Source organism: Rhinatrema bivittatum, chromosome 3, assembly GCF_901001135.1.
Source record: "Rhinatrema bivittatum chromosome 3, aRhiBiv1.1, whole genome shotgun sequence".
NCBI classification, from domain to species: domain Eukaryota; kingdom Metazoa; phylum Chordata; class Amphibia; order Gymnophiona; family Rhinatrematidae; genus Rhinatrema; species Rhinatrema bivittatum.
Window position 1 is genome coordinate 312,672,006 of NC_042617.1, and position 17,230 is coordinate 312,689,235.

The 17,230-nt window shown below is 47.3% G+C and overlaps 1 protein-coding gene across 2 annotated transcripts in view; it reads right to left on the minus strand.

Annotated features, from left to right (window-relative positions):
- Nucleotides 1–17,230, minus strand: part of TARBP2 (TARBP2 subunit of RISC loading complex) — a 40,476-nt gene that overhangs the window by 18,653 nt on the left and 4,593 nt on the right. For both annotated transcript variants that reach the window (XM_029595202.1, XM_029595200.1), the window contains exons 5-7: nucleotides 10,562–10,634; nucleotides 4,385–4,502; nucleotides 3,844–3,965 (exon numbers count right to left, since the gene is read on the minus strand). In XM_029595202.1, the coding sequence (XP_029451062.1) occupies nucleotides 3,844–3,965; nucleotides 4,385–4,502; nucleotides 10,562–10,634 (313 nt within the window). The remainder of the gene's footprint in view (nucleotides 1–3,843; nucleotides 3,966–4,384; nucleotides 4,503–10,561; nucleotides 10,635–17,230) is intronic.

Below are 17,230 nucleotides of genomic sequence, written 5' to 3' on the forward strand. Positions count from 1 at the left end.
GCTTAAAAAGGAGGACCACGCTGGGATCATCCCCTACTGTGGGTGGCAAATCATCATCTGCAGCATCTTGATCAGGGTCCCCAAGATCAGGAACCAAATACAGAACCTGAGCCGAACCCGGAACTCCGGAGGGTGGGGGAGGGGTCTGCGGCCCCTGGGGACCATCACTTCCCCCGCGGGCCTGCTGTTCCTCGAGTCGACCCTTCTTGAACGGCGGCTCAGAAAGACCCCTGACTGAATTTGCCTCCTGAAGCCTGCCTGCTTTCTGGCCAGGAAAGCCTGGTGCATTAACAAGACAAACTCCGGCGAAAACCCCTCCGGGTCTCCATCTGCCGGAATGGGATCCTGAGGAGCTGGTTCACCCAGTCCCCCAGCACTGTCCTCCACCACAAGGGCTAAGACTGGAGGGGATCCCTCCTCCCTTGAGCTTCAGCATGAAGTTCCCCCCATCCAGGGGGGAAGGGCTCAGGGCCCGACGAACTCTCCATCCCTAGGAAGGATAAGGGAGGGAAAAAAAACCTAAATTCTGCCTTCGCGCCCACATGCCTGACAGAACGCGGAGCGAAAGCAAGGGCCCCTTGAAAAAAACCACACAGCCATGCAGCCCAGGAGCTGAGGGGAGGAATAGAAAAAAAAAGAAAAAAAAAATGCCGACAAGCCCGTTGCAATGGGTTGCACTGCAGAGCGCAGTGAGCCGCACCAAAAACTGGCCGGCGAAGAAAACACTTACCCCGTCCCTTCAGAGCAACCCGGAGCCCTGAGAGTAGAGGGAAAGGGGGCCGAAGGGCTGCCAAGCACCCCGGAGTGCCTGCAAGGCTGGCTGTCCCAACCCAACTCGAAACCACAGAGGAAGTCTCACTCAGTTACTTTTTTTTGTTTTTAAAGACTTTACTGAGTCCTCTAGAGCAGAGAGGGTCAAAGGAGCAGCCACAGAAGTGAGTAACCAGGAGGCCTTGGTCTTCACACTCTGAGTGGTGATGGACGAAACCCAGACGGAGGTAACCAACCCCCCCCCCCAAAGACGTCCGGCTTAGACTGAAGGATGGCCCACGAAGGTGCCTAACACCTCAGGAAGCAATCCTGAAGAAAAAAAACTTGGAGAAAAAAAAAATCTAACTAAACTGAAAAATTAACTAAGACTGCAGGTGCCTGTCTTCCAGCTGCTGGAGTCAGAGAAATACTGAGTGACTGCAGGTGGCACTCTCGTTATGTAGCAGTGCCCAAAGTTCTAATTGTTCTGACTCCACCTGCTGGTAGGGATACACAACCCACTTCTCTAGACTGATCCTTGTATGTATAGGGAACTTTAGATACCTCAGTAATGCATGTCTGCCATCTAAGAGCCTAAGCTTCTGTGTGTGAGATGTAGAGGAATCCAAATCCAGAAAAGCTGGAAGCTCCACTGTCTAAGATGTAATATCGAGACTCCCTCAAGCAGAAAAGAAGACACCATGCAACAAGATACCCTCAAATCAGACATCTGTAGGAAGGATCTCAACATGACAGCACCTGCAGCTCTGAAATTCTCTTGGCTGAACAAAGCCACCAAGAAAACCACTTTGCTAAGCAAAGTCCGCCTGCACCTTCAGTGCGTTTAGACCTGGATCCGTTCAACAACCAGCATCAAAGATCACCAAAGGCCTGAAGAGCTTCTCAACAGCTCAGGCCTCTTGACTGGCCAAGAATCCATGGAGACTGGGGCAGAGAGCCAGCATCCCCCGCAGCTTGTTCAACTAAACAAGCTTTGAGCATAAGCACATTAAAACCAGCAGACCACCTCTTATCGTAAGCAGAGACGACTCCGGAGGTGCAAGTGCCTCTGCAGGACAGAGAACTGCTGGCAATAGTTGAGGAGGGGATTCCCCTGCTGCTCTCACCAAGACTGCTAGGGAATTGAAAATGGCTGCAGTTTCTGCAATGATTGGGAAAGCCTCAGTGCTAGACCCCGTCACCTGCGAGGCTTGTTCTACCATTGCGGCCATGCTAGACGCAGAATGCGAACGCCACTTTTGCGGCATGGACACTGTTCCTCCCTGCACCTGCGACACCACCAGCACCTCAATGGCAAGCAGGGGACCACAGAGCCAAGACCTGGTCTCCTCTGCAGCCAGAGAAGCTACTGAAGAACTCCATTGCTGAGCTCCCCGAGCTACTAAGGTAGCTTCCCCCCCTGGAACCCTGCTGTTCTTCTAACTAGTTCCTTGTTCTTGTTTTTTTTTTTGTTTTAACTGAGAACAAATAAAGATAAAGACCAATACTTTCCTTTGGTGCAGATGTTCAAGTTCCAGGAGCACAGGCTACATGGCAGATCAGACAAAAGAGCCAGACTACTGGCTATATCAGTTTCCTTTTGCCAAAACTTTAGCGACCCAGCCCAAGACAAACCATATAAATGGGACACTTCCCTGCTCTCCACTGGGCTTTGCAGTGCAAAACTGCCAGTAGATTCCACTGCTGTCTCATGGGGGGGGGGGGAAGAGAATTAGGATTTGGACCACCAGATGTTCACCCCATGGACCTCTGGTCAGAGGCAACAGAAGGGTCACCAACCCCTGCTCATCTGCCTCAAACGAGGGGGGAGTGGCCCCACCAGGACCTCACAACCCCTTACAAAGATTCAGAAATTGTCTTTTAATCTTTTTTTCTCTCCCTAGACTGCAGGTTTTACACCATCTACCATCTGCTGGAGACAGAAATACTGAGGGACTGCAAGTGGCACACTGGGCTATGCAGAGTGTCAGTGAAACTATGTCTCCATCTGTTGGCAGGGAGGTAAAACCCAGAAGTCTGGACTGATCTGGGTACGTACTGGGAATAGAAGTTTATAAAATCATGAGTGGGGTGGAATGGGTAAAGGACTGGTATTTACTCTTTCGAATAATACCAAAACAAGGGGACATTCCATGAAGCTCACCATCAGATTTAAACAAATCATAGAAAGTACTTTTTCTCTCAGTGCACTATCAAGCTGTGGAATCTGTTGTTGGAAGATGTGGTTAAAGCAACTGGCATCACAAGGTTTGGTTGGATGAGCTCCTGGAGGAAAGTCCATAACACATTAGCCAGGAAGACTAAAGAAAGCTATTGCTATGCCTAGTGGCAGGGAACAAGAAACAGATCTACCTTTTTGAGATCTGCCTGGTTCGTATGACCTGGTCCGGCCACTGCTACAGATAAGATTCTGAACTAGATAGGCTTTGGTCAGACCAGTTTGGCATATTCTTAAAGCCTCTGAAACATTCTCCAACTATTACAGACTTAAATTAAGGGAGGGGCACTGCTGTGCTGATAATCAGCACAGCATGCAGGTATTACACAGATAAGAAAATTGGTTCTTACCTGCTAATTTTCGTTCCTGTGGTACCACAGATCAGTCCAGACTGTAGGTTATGCCTCCCTTCCAGCAGATGGAGACAGAAAAACTTGAAGGGCACCCTCTTAACCTGGTGTGCCACCTGCATCCCTTCAGTATATAGATTATCAAAGCAGAATAACTTAACCAGAACGAGGCAAGCAATAACAGAACTTTAACTATAGAAGTAAAAAATTGAAAACAGCCTGTAGCATTTCTGAGTTGTTTGCCTTAAAAACAGAATATGAGCGTGGACTCTTAAAATACCTACTCCCCGGGCGGGTGTCTGGACTGATCCGTGGTACTACAAGAATGAAAATTAGCAGGTAAGAACCAGTTTTCTTTTCCCTGTACGTACCTGGATCAGTCCAGACTGTGGGATGTACCAAAGCTTCCCTATACTGGGTGGGTGGGTGCAGCAACAGCACTTCTCCACCCCTCACTCATGGTATTTCTAGGTCTCTGGGCAGAATCTCAGACAGATTGCTCACCATTGGGAAATGCTCCTCCTCAGTTTCTCCACTCTCTCGCTGATCCATCGGCACATTCTGAATCTGCACCAGCATCTTGGCTGCCGCATTGCGCTTCGCCAGTTTCTTTGATGTACCATTTCCTGTAAAGGAAGGGAAAAGGGAGGAGAAGAATGTAATACCCGGAAGTGACAGTGAATTGGGAACAATAGGAAATACGATGGAGAAAAAAATAAAGAGTATCCCACCTATGACCTTAAGAGAAATTTGTGCTTCTGCCCTCAGTTTATGGTCACACACAACCAAGATGAGAGGCAGAGAGATGCTCAGAGTAGGTTTGGTCTATCCCTAACCAAAGATTCAGAGGATCAGGAGGCACCTGCCAGGGATATCCGAGACTGGCACTGACCCTGCTCAGCACGAGTGAGGAGAGCCAGGCTAGGGATGCTGAGGCTGGCATCATTGCTTCGATACAGTCTTACTGAACTAAGGAGGTCTGACACCATCCTGCATACTCTCAGATATAAAGACGCCACTATGTAACATAGAAAGAAAAGTATACCAATCTCCATAAATCTCTCCACACGGCAGGTCATTGTGAACTCCTTCCTGTGGGCAGGGCCAGATTCCTGGGTCACCGTGTATTCTGGGAGACGCCATCCTTTCTGTACCACCAGCTCCTGCAACAGAGTGAAAAGGCAGGTGAGGGGGGGGGGGAATATAAGTAAGGCAGACAACACCAGGGATAAAAGAAGAAAAAAAAAAAAAAAAAAAAAAAGTATAAGCGTGACAGAGGGTGAATGCACTACAGAAGGTCTAATCCTTGGACTAGAAGAGAACAGTTCAGTTAAGTATTTACCTGCTAATCATCTTTCCTTGAGTTTTGTTAGACCAGTCCAGACAAAGGAAAATTGAATTCTTACCTGCTAATTTTCATACCTGCTAATTTTCATACCTGCAGTACCACAGATCAGTCCAGACTCCTGCGTTTTGTCTCCCCTCCAGGAGATGGAGACAAAAAAGTTTTGACTGAGCTGCCCTATATCCTGAGGTGCCACCTGCAATCCGTCAGTATTGAACTGTTCCCAAGCCAGATGAACACCTTAGCCAAAAACAGTAACTGTAAATAATTTGGTCCCCCACACGAGCAGAGGGAAGAAAAACCATGCAAACTCAACAACTCTGTCCACCCTAGGTGGGACTGGAGCTGCACTGCTTCTTCAGAGAATATAAAAGTATTTAGTCGAGCGTTCCGAAACTGGGTGGGACTCTGGACTGACCCATGGTACTACAGGAACGAAAATTTGGTTATTACCTCCTATTTTCTTTTCCCTGTACGTACCTGGATCGGTCCAGACTCCTGGGATGAACCAAAGCTCCCCTACACTGGGTGGGACTCAGAATGCCACTCATAGCACCCTCGCGCCAAAGCCCCCTGGTTTCTGGACATCCAGGCAGTAGTGCCTGGCAAACGTGCGCAAAGACTTGCAAGTAGCCATCCTACAGATCTTTGTGGCGAAACCTGCTGACACTCAGCCCAAGAGGCCGCGTTGAGCACCAAGCCCAACTGGCACCGGTCGATCTTTAGCAATGTATGCAGCGTCGATGGCCTCCTTCAACCACAGAGCAATAGTGGCCCTAGAAGCCTTACGACTTCTCCGTGGGCCGCTCCATAGCATAAAAAAGGTCTGACAAACTGTTGGCAACCTCCAAGGAACATAATAGGGCCCACCTCACATCGAATCTGTGCAAATCCCTGGAAAGAAGGTATCTCCACAGACTGATTCAAATGAAAGGATACCACCTTGGGCAGAAAGGAGGGAACTGTTCAAGGACACTCCTGTCTGTGATCCTCAAGAAAGGTTCCCTACAGGATAAGGCCTGAAGCTCTGACACCCAAGCTGAGGCTATCGCCACTAGAAAAATTGCTTTCAAAGTAAGATCCTTTAGTGTTGCGTGCTTCAAAGGCCCAAACAGTAACGCATGCATGGCCTTCAAAACCAGGTTGAGTCTCCAGGAAGGGCAAGGATTCTGTATGGGAGGAGAAGACCGAAGCATAAAACTACTACAGACTGCCACCTGAATGCCAATACAGACACCTCTTAAATCCGTTTAAGATGCAACTCCAGCTTATCTTGCACATACGTCAGGGCCGTGGCCCCCACCACTAGGATGGTCGTCCTCTTTGTGACTGAAGCATCCACCTTCAGAACCCGAAGCTACTCCAAAGTGTCCACGGACAGCCGGTATAACTTGTCCATAGCTCTGCTCACCTTCAGGCCCGTCACTGGAGTATCCCACTCCTGGACCACCAACTGCTGCACTGACTTGTGGAAAGGAAAAAAAAAAAATGTCTTGGCCCCGAAACGACTGGGTCCACATCTACATGGGGAGCCGCTATGCCCCATTCCGCCAGGACCTGCAGGACTCCGCTCAGGATCAGTGTCTGAGGTGCCAACTTTCGGCAGCACTTCCCGTCAGATACATCGGAGGAAGCCCCCTCCAAATTTCCAGGTTTTGGAGACCCCTGGCCCTAACAAATCCTCGGGGCATCCGCACCCAGGGTCCTCAACAGCTTAGACCTCTTCACCTTCAGAGGATCGGTAGTCTGGCGCTCACAACAGGGCCGCCCCACAGCCTCATGGGCAGTGAAAGCTTCGTGCCTTAAGAGCACAAACTCTGGCGAAAAGGGGGGGGGGGGGGGAAGTAATAGGAAAATTTGGTTCTTACCTGATAATTTTCATTCCTGTGGTACCATGGATCAGCCCAGACTCCTGGGTTTATTCATCTGTGACTGAGGTAATCTGCTTGCACATTTTTGACTCCTGCGATATGAGACGCCGTTATTTGAACTAAGTGCTGCTCCGCCCAAAGGATCAGCTCCTGAACTTCCAGAGACACTGCATAGCTTTGTGCCTCCTTGTCTGTTGATGTACTCTACTGCTGTCTAACTGTCTGAAAGAACTCGCACCGAACGCCCCTGAACTAAAGGCTGAAAGGCAAGCAGAGCCAGACACACCGCCCTGGCTTCCAAGTGATTGATAGACCAAAGGTTTTGGCCACCTCTGCAGGGCGCAAAGCCCTCCTGTTGTGCCAAAAATGCTTTGTGCATAAGCAGCACAAATTCTGGTGAAAACGGAGCCAGGGCCCATACACTGTCCGCATCCACAGAAAGAGAGCCCTCCTGTCCCCCAATAGGGCCTGGATGAACTGGGGAAAGGACTGGAGGTAAATCCCCCTCAGACCCCAAAAGCATGGGCCCGACCACTGGGGGATCCAAAATGGCTGCCGTTCCCACACCGGGCAGCTGCAAACGGACTGAACCGCTCAGAGCTGCAGAAGGAGGAAAGGATGCAACCTTCCTCAGTTTGGCAAGCACTGGGAGCTCAGTTATCAAAGCAGAACGACAGAACCCCCCCCCCCACTAAACTAGCTAACCAACTTCATTGGGACCACAGTCCCCCTGCGAGGAGAATTTCAAAATTACAAGCTCTGTCATGTTGAGATCCTTTTCTTAAAATATCTGACGTGGGGGTATCTTTGCGAACAATGCCATCCTTTTTCCCGAAAATGGTGTCCACCTACCATGTTAATCAGTCTATTGAGTTATCAGCCTTTCCGGATTTGGTAGCCTCTAGTCTAATGCTCGTCAGCTTAGGCTATTGGACATCCATAGAGCATTACTTCACTGTCCTAAAGTCACATGGTTTTAGACAGTCTGATCATCTTTGTTCTGTGGAGTGGTCCGAAGGGATCTCAAGTTTCCAAAACTACCATTGCCAGATGGCTTAAGGAGGCTATTAGCTCCGCAGTACAACCCTTTAACCAAGCTGGCTTGTAGGAAAGACAAAATATTGGAGACTGAAGCCTGCATAGGATCTAACTGGTGTTCCACATACCAAGACTCAAAAACACTCCACACCCTGACATACGCCAGGGATGTGGAAGGCTTATGGGAATGCAAAAAAAGAGTAGCCACTACCATGTCTGAATAACCCTTGTTCTTTAGCCCGCGCCTCTCAAAAGCCATGCCACTAGACAAAAGCGCTCCACCTCTTCTAAACAAATGGGACCCTGACAGAGAAGGTATGACAGATCCTGAAACCGTAAGGGGCCATCCACCACCAGACTGACCAGATCTGCAAGCCACGGACGATGTGACCACTCCGGTGCCACTAGAATGACCTCTGCCTGGTGAGCCTCTATGTGTCACAATACTTTGCTTTTTTTTTTTTTTTTTTTAAACACAAAACTACCAGACTGCAGGATTTTGCACCTCCACCATCTGCAGAAGACAGAGAAATACTGCCCTATATCCTGCAGGTGGCACCTCAGGATATAGGGCAGAGTCAGTCAAAGCTTTCTCTGTCTCCATCTGCTGGAGGGGAGGCAAAACCCAGGAGCCTGGACTGATCCTGGTACATATATTTAAACTTTATAAGAAAAAAAAAAAAAAAAAAAGACAGCTTAGCTGAAGAATGGCAGAGGGATCCTCCTCTGGCTCCTGGAGGTCAGGGAACTGGACCACCAGTTTTCACCTCCACTAGGTCACCAAGAGCAGATTAGGGTGCCCAACCCCTGCTTGTTCGGCCCTACGACCAGGAGGAATGGTCCCACCAGGACCTGACAACTTCCTGGGAGGGGATCTGCTGTCAGTACCTAAGTCGCAGACTTTGTCCACCTTTTTTGAGCATCTGGCTCTGATGACTTCAGAAGTGCCCTCCCCACAGGGGAAGCACCTGGAACAGAGGCCGGCGCTTGAATGATGTGTGTGCGTGTCACTGCACATGCCACATCACGCGGCATTGGAGAAGCAGGGAAAATGCAAGAAACTGTGGGGAGAATAAAGAGAAAAGCGGGGGAGCAGGGAGAGTCGAAATCCTCGCCTACCTGAAAGATGGGCCGCTCCCTGTGTGCTTTTTGGGGTGTTTTTTTTGGTTTTGTTTTTTTAAACAAAACTTTGTTGTCTATCACCAAATGAAAACCTGGTTCTGAAGGGTCTCTGGTCCCCCCCCCCCCCACCCCAGGGAGAGTGAGCCAGGACCCTCTGTATCACCATGGGTGCAGAACGTACAGGGTCCCTGACCCTCTGCTCGGCTGCCGCAAATACCAGGGGTGATGGTCCCACCAGGACCTGACAACCCCCTGGGAGGCTAGAAGTCTAATTTAGTAACTTGCTCATCTCTTTTGTAACTAAGACTGCAGAATTTTGCACCTCCACCATCTGCTAGAGACAGAAATTCTGAGGCACTGCAGGTGGCACCTCAGGATAGAGGGCAGCTCAGTCAAAACTTGTCTCCACCTGCTGCAGGGGAGGCAAACCCAGGTGATCCGAGTACATACAGGGAAGTAGGATTTGTCCTCCCCTACTAGCAGATGGAGGCATTGAGCAAGCTGATCCGACTTCCCTTTCTATATATATCCTGGTACAGCAGGGAAGGTGTCAATAGTCTCTTGCCCAAGCTGAATAGTTAGGCTCCTCAAACTAAAAAAAAAAAAAAAAAAAGAAGAAGATTACCAAATAGGGATGGGAAGAAATTAAGTCTCAATAACAAAAAGGAGACCAACAAAAAATAGCAAGGGATTGTGCATCAACCCTGCTCTCTTTTCCCTGTGTTGCATTTCTTGGGAAAAGGTTCTACGTATCCACATGTCCCTTTTTTTATTTTGAGTGCTTCACCTATTGCCATTATTTAGGAATCATACTTGAGTTAAATATGAAAAAAACCTCAATACAAAAATTAAAGACTATAACAAACTACATATATTAAAGACTGTTAAAACCCCTGCTCCATCAGGAGCACTTTAAAACAGTCCTCCAAACCATTGTTTTCTAGCCTTTATTATGGTAATGCACTGCTACTAGGCTTCCCAATAGGTACTCTAAGGGCCCTACAACTATTAGAAGACGCAACCACTAGATTAACAGGAACAAGCAAATTTGACCATATAATGCCAATATTGTGCTCATTACACTGGTTACCCATCAAAGCAAGGATAGAATTTAAGATCCTATGTTTACTGCAAAAGTCTTTGAAGAAAGAAAAAGACAGTGACTGAATGCTATTATTCACTCCACAGAGAAGCTTAAGATCAGCTAATCAGGGTTTGCTTGTAATTCCATTAATATGCACAGCACACCCAACAGAGGTCAGAGAGAGCGATATCAGTAGCTGGACCAAAATTGTGGAACAATTCCTACAGAATTAAGAGCACCAATGGACTATCTAGTTTTTTGAAAACAATTAAAAACATGGTTATTTGAGAAGGCATTTAAAGATGTTATTTTAAATTGACATTTTATGTCAGCGGCTGAAAGATTACTCTAGGAAGTTTTGAAGGCATTTAACTTAAAAGAAAAGTAAAATGAGTTTTTGATTAGTGATTCTGTTTTTAATATTCAATTATATTAATTTTTAGAGTTAACTTGTGTAATTATCTTAGAGTTCTTATTATTTATGTTTATGAATTGGAATGTTAAGTTATTATTTCAATTCTACTTTAATCATGTAAACAATTATGACTGACTGTTAGAATAACTGAATATAACAGTTTCTACATAAATTACTGGATATATAGTTTTACTGTAATTTACCTTGAAGTCTTATGTCAGTAAGGTGAGGAATCAAGTATGAGAACTCAAACATGGCAGAAGAGATCAGATTCAGGGAAGGGGGATGGAAGAGAACAGGACAGAACATCAGAACAGAAAAAAGTGAGATGCAGAGACACTTCCTACCTGTAAAGCTCCAACAGGATTACACTCCGATTGCTGCACTGTGATAGGAGGCTTCATTTCCACTTGGCAACTTCTAAAGGGAGAGAAACTGATCAAATCTACACCAGGGAGAGTGGCTCCACCTCTCTCAGACATCTCTCTCTTCCTAGGTCTCCGCATTCCTCTCCTTCTCCCAGGAGATGCTGGGTTGTTTCTAAGGATTTTCTGTGTAAATGATGCGTAGTGATCAGACTGAATTAAAGGAAAATTGGTTCTTACCTACTAATTTTCATTCCTGTTGTAATCCAGATCAGTCCAGACTCCTGGGTTTTGCATACCTTCCAGCACAGAGAGAGAAAGTTTCACAGGCACCGTACCTCTTAACCCGGTGGGCCACCTACAGCTCCCTCAGTATTACCAAGTACCCAAACATATATAATGAAAAGTTTCTAAAACTCAACTCTTTAATATTCGATGGAACGAGTAGAGGAAAGAGGAAAAATATTTGCAATCCAATTTGAAAACTGTACTGAAAGGATTGAGAAAACTTGTGCCATTCTTCCAGAAGTATCCCTGGGAGGGACTCTGGCCTGATCTGTGGTACTACAGAAATGAAACTTAGCAGGTAAGAACCAAATTTTCCTTTCCCTGTACGTACCCAGATCTGTCCAGACTCCTGGGATGTACCAAAGCTTTCCTAACCAGGGTGGGACTGAGTCCCACTCAAAGAACACTTTCACCAAACCATGCCAGCTTCCAAGCAGCTGCCCTGTAAATCTCCTGTGGTGACACCAGTTGGCACTCCGCCCAGAAGGCCACCTGGAATGGGCAGAATGAGCCCTTAACCCCTCCAGGATAGGACTGTGACAGATATATGCAGACCCAATAGCCTCCTTCAACCACCATACAATCGTGGCTTTTGAATGCTTTCTGTTCCTTTTCTGCACCACTCCAAAAGTACAAAAAGGTGATCTGACAACCAGAAACTTAGTGACATCTAGATATTGCAACAAAGCCCTCCTGACATCCAAATTTGGAAAGGCCGGAAGCTCCACTGATTAACTAAAGTGGAATGTTGAAACTACCTTCGGCAGAAAAAGAGAACTGTCCTCAGAGAGACCCCCAGACTCAGAAATCCGTAAAAGGGGTTCTCTACATAAGAACATGCCATACTGGGTCAGACCAAGGGTAATCAAGCCCAGCATCCTGTTTCCAACAGTGGCCAATCCAGGCCATAAGAACCTGGCAAGTACCCAAAAACTAAGTCTATTCCATGTTACCATTGCTAGTAATAGCGGTGGTTATTATCTAAGTCAACTTAATTAATAGCAGGTAATGGACTTCTCCAAGAACTTATCCAATCCCTTTTTAAATACAGCTATACTAACTGCACTAACCACATCTTCTGGCAACAAATGCCAGCATTTAATTGTGCGTTGAGTGAAAAAGAACTTTCTCCGATTAGTTTTAAATGTGCCACATGCTAACTTCATGGCATGCCCCCTAGTCTATTATCCGAAAGAGTAAAAAACCAATTCACATCTACCTGTTCTAGACCTCTCATGATTTTAAACACCTCTAACATATCCCCCCTCAGCCGTCTCTTCTCCAAGCTGAAGAGTCCTAACCTCTTTAGTCTTTCCTCATAGGGGAGCTGTTCCATTCCCCTTATCATTTTGGTAGCCCTTCTCTGTACCTTCTCCATCGCAATTATATCTTTTTTGGGATGCGGCGACCAGAATTGTACACAGTATTCAAGGTGTGGTCTTCACCATGGAGCGATATAGAGGCATTATGACATTTTCCGTTTTATTCACCATTCCCTTCCTAATAATTCCTAACATTGTTTGCTTTTTTGACTGCCACAGCACACTGAACCGACAATTTCAATGTGTTATCCACTATGATGCCTAGATCTCTTTCTTGGGTAGTAGAGGGCTCGAAGATCAGACACCCTCCTGGCTGACCAAATTGCCACCAAAAAACTTTGAGTCAGATCTTTTATGGTGGCCCTCTTTAGAGGCTCAAATGACACTTCACACATGCCCTTGAGGATCGAATTAAGGCTCCAAAGGCACACCTGATGAACAGGGGGGGGGGGGGGGGGTGCGCAGATGTTTCACCCCTCAGAGGAAACTAACCACATCCAGATGTGTAGCAAGGGTTGTTCCATGAAGCTTGCCCTGCAAGCAGCACCTGCACACTCAGGGAACCAAAAAACAAAACCTTTGACAGACCCTTCTGCAAAAAGGCCAGAATCTGTGCCAAAGCTTGCTGAATGTCAACCCCCTGCTCTGTTCACCAAGCCTCAAAACCTTTCCAAAACTCTGACATACACCAAGGAAGTAGGTGGTGTTCTAGCCTGCAACAGAATAGAAACATCCTCAGGATTTACTTTTTCCTTAATTGCCTCCTTTCAAAAGCCAAGCTGCTAGACAAAAGTGATCAATTTGATTTGAAAATATAGGGCCCTGACAAAAGAGATCTGGCAGATAGCCCAGCCTCAAGGGGCCATTCACTGCCAGATTGACCAGATCTGCAAACCAAGGCCTTTATGGCCACTCTGGAGCCACGAGAATCACCTTTCCTGGGTGGACCTCTATTCTTCTTACAACCATTCCTACCAGGGGCCACGATGGAAACATGAAGATCAGGTCATGTGGCCAAGGAAGCACCAGGACATTGGCCCCTTCCGCTCCATGCTCTCTTCTCCAACTGAAGAAGCACGGAGCCTTGGTATTCCTCTGAGTTGCCATGAGACATGCCCCATCTGCGAGAAATTAGTGACATTGCCTTCTCCGAGAGTTCCCATGCTCCTGGGTCAGAAAAACTGTCTTCTGAGAAAATCCACTTGCACATTGTTGGATCTCACTATGTACAAGGCCAGATGCTTCTCTGCTTCCAGAGCAACTGCTCACTCCTGGTACCCCCTCTGGTGGTTGATGTAGGCACTGCAGCCACATTGTTAGGACTGACTGCATGGTTGTGCAGAAAAGGAAGAAACTCCTGCAGAGCCAACCGTACCATTCTAGTCTAGTGATTGATGGATCAAGCTGCTTCCTCATCTGACCATTGGCCTTGCACTGACTGGGACTGACACACAGCTCCCCAACCAGGAAGACTAGAGTCTAGTCATTACCATCCACTGGACAAAAAGAGTTCCTTCCTTTTTTGGCACCACAAAATAAATGGAATAATGCCCCATCCCGGGGGATGGGAACAATGGCCCCCAGCTTCCACAGGCATTGATTAGTCTGCAGGACAATCAGCTTCTTCTCTTCTGAAGCACAGGAAGACACCGTAAACAGGCTTCTGAGCAGCCGAGCAAATTCTAAAGTGTAGCCTTGATCTATTATGCTTAGAACCCAATGGTCCGATGTGATTTTGACCCACTCCACTGAGCAGTGCGCTGGCCTTGCCTCATTGTGCAGGATTTGCTTCACTACTGCCTTGGCCAGAGCGGTCTTGGCCCAGGACAGTGACTTCCGCGGCCTGTCTTTGACCAGCTCCCGGAGTCCGGAAATGCTTGTGCACCTTATCTCCCAGCTGTTCCAAGTCTTCCCTGAACAGAAGCTTGCCCTTAAAATGTAATGCTTCCAGCTGAGCCTCTGTCGAAATGTCTGCTGACCAGTTTCTTAACTAAAGCAACCTCCTGGCCAATACTGCAGACATCATGGTCCTGGAAGACATGCGAATGAGGTCATACAAAGCATCTGTCCTATAAGCCACCACAGCCTTTGTTTGGACTCCTGGGAGCGATATCTCTCTGGCACTCTGTAACTGCTGCATCCATCTCAAAATAGCCTGGAGCATAAAGCTGCTGCACATAGCAGTGCAGATGACCAGGGCAGACACCTCGAAAATCTTCTTAAGATGCACTTGAGCTATCTTTCGCACCAGATTCTGGAATGGTGGTCCTCTTTGTAACAACTGAGACCGAAGCATCCACCTTTGGCATCCTCAAGAGCTCCAAAGTGTCTTCAGGCAAAGGATAAAGCCTATCCACAGCCCTACTAACCTTAAGGCCAGTCTCTGGAGTATCCCCACTCCCTGGCCACCAGCTCCTTAACAGACCTGTGAAATGGGAAAGTATTGGCTGTAGCCCTCAAGCCAGCCATAACCGGATCCACTTCCTCCAGGTCTGCCTGCTAATTCTGCCAGGACTGGTGGGATGAGGAGAGCATGCGCCACCCCCCCCCCCCCCCCCCCGAGTTCCTCCCTCTGAAACAGGTGAACCACCTTCGGATCATCGCCTTCCATTGTTGGGATCTTCGGTGTCCCCTTCCAGATCTTGAGGTATGCAAGACAGATCAAGATCAGGAGAACCATCCCCAGATGGCAACCCCCATTCAGACTCCTCTGAGGAACCTTCCTCAGTGGCCCCAGATCCAGAAGGACCCAGGACCCTCCAAACCCTGGTGGCCTCCTGAAGCCACCGACTGCTCCCTGTGGGCCCCCCTAGGCCTCCTTGGAGCTGAACTCAGCCAGAGAAAGTTCAGGCAGGAGATCCCCTCGCTGCAGCCTTCTCCTCAGTAGCTAATATATTCAAAATGGCTGCTGTTCCCACACTCAGAGGGAACGGATCGCCGGTCCCTCATGATACAGCTTTCAGCTCCCCGGAGTCACGCTGCCTCAAAGTCGCCGCCCCCCCCCCTCCTGATGAGCCCTCTCTGCCAGAGAGGCAAACGGGAACAGCAGCTGGAACGAGAAAGGCATGTGGAGAGATGTTCCCACACGCAGCACCCCCTCGGAATGGCTTAGACCGCATGGCAGATGCCAGCAGGGAGAGCTGCCAAGAAGTTAAGCCAGAGCTGAGCTGACCCCACCACCACCGGCGACGGGGAAACTGAAGCAAAGGAAATGTACACGCTGCTTTTGAAAATCTAGCAGCCTAGTCTTTCCTTTTTAAACTTTAATAGAAAAACACACAGAACAGTCTTATCTGGAAAGTGGCAGGACTTCTCCCAATCCTTCTGGAGAGGAGGGAACTAGACCATCAAGAGAGCAGTCTCTTGCTCATCTGCTCCTATAACTAGGAGGGATGGTCCCACCAGGACCTGAAAACCTCCTGGGAGGGAAACGCTGCTCTTAGCCAATTTTTTTTTTAGGTACAGAACTGCAGTTTTTGCACCACCTCCCATCTTCTGGAGACAGAGAAATACTGAGGAGCTGCAGGTGGTACACCGGGTTAAGAGGCGGTGCCTATGAAACTGTCTCCTTCTGCTGGAAGGGAGGCAAAACCCAGGAGTCTGGACTGATCTGGGTCCGAACAGGGAATGGTAGCTTTGCATTCCTCAGAATTACTGCCACCCTTCACCTCTCCCTCACTTCTCATGGCCAGATCCTTAAATATTTAGCCAGTAGGGGCAAAAAGTTATACACCACATTTTTTTTTTTCCCAAAAAAAAAAAAAAAAAAAGTGTTTTTCCTGCCCAAAGACAGGAAATTAAAAAACTGTGCTCATACTGAATTTTCAAGTTTTGTCTCCTCTTGACCAAAACTTAAACCTAGCTGAAGTGATTTGTTCAGTCATACATCAACAGGCTGATGCAATAAAGTGCCCTCACCATAGCACACAGGTTTACGTGCATTTTGTATGCACTAGACTGGCACTCTATGCAATAAGGAGATTAGCGTGTCCAAAACGTGCACCCAAACACATAGCTAATAGCTCTCATCACATGTAAATTCCATGTAGATGAGGCTATCTATTACCTCAGATGTAAGGAAAAAAAGTCACTGTGTGCCCGATGCGCACTTTTTAAAGCAGCAAATTAAACTTCAGCCCCGAAACTGGCATTAAATCAGAGTCAAGGGCTCAGGAGAAAGAATAGGGTCCTGTGTGGTTCCTACCTTTATTCTTAACACTGCAAGCAGTAGGTGTTTAAGAATAAAAATATAATGTAACAGCTTGACCAAAAAAAAAAATAAATTCTGTATGCATAATATATATGCACAATACATGCTCCAGGCCGATTTCGCCCCTTGCTATTGTGCATGTACATTGGGTGTCCAGAAACAGACCTGAAGCAGGATAAAACAAACACTCTAATTGACAACCCATTACAATGGTGGGCGCACAGTCACATCTCCTGGATGCCCAATGCATTTGAGCACTAGGGCTGCATAATTCTTCCCCAACATGTACTTTTTAATGTAGCAGCTCATTAAAATATAGCATCAGGCGCCCAGGGGACATGACTGCGTGTGCATTAGGAGAATGGGAACTCAATATGAGCGCCTGTATTAAAACATGTATCTTATTGCATTGGCCCCCAAATGAGGGGTTTTCAGGTCACGGTTGTGGATTCTAATTCCACTACACCAGTTCAATGAATTTTATATGAAAGGCTGAAATACAGCAGAACTACTCCTGGCAGCCTCTCTCTTGATAATCTATGAATGACTTTCCAAACTGTCACTTCTGGCTCTATTTAGCACACGGTATCTAGTGATGACAAACACACACTTCCACTTTTTTGCTCAGTTGACTGTCCAGTTTTGCACAACCTCCAGACACTGGGAAACACCTCTAGCCCTGCAACTCTCTGCAGCAAGAAGTCATGATCAAACAAACAAAGCTTATATAGGGGTTCCAGTTTCTAATTGATGCTGCAGGAGATATTTGTGCTTAAAGTTTATGAAAGCTCCTCCTGCTTGGCTGGTCACAATACTATGAATGTAGCTAAC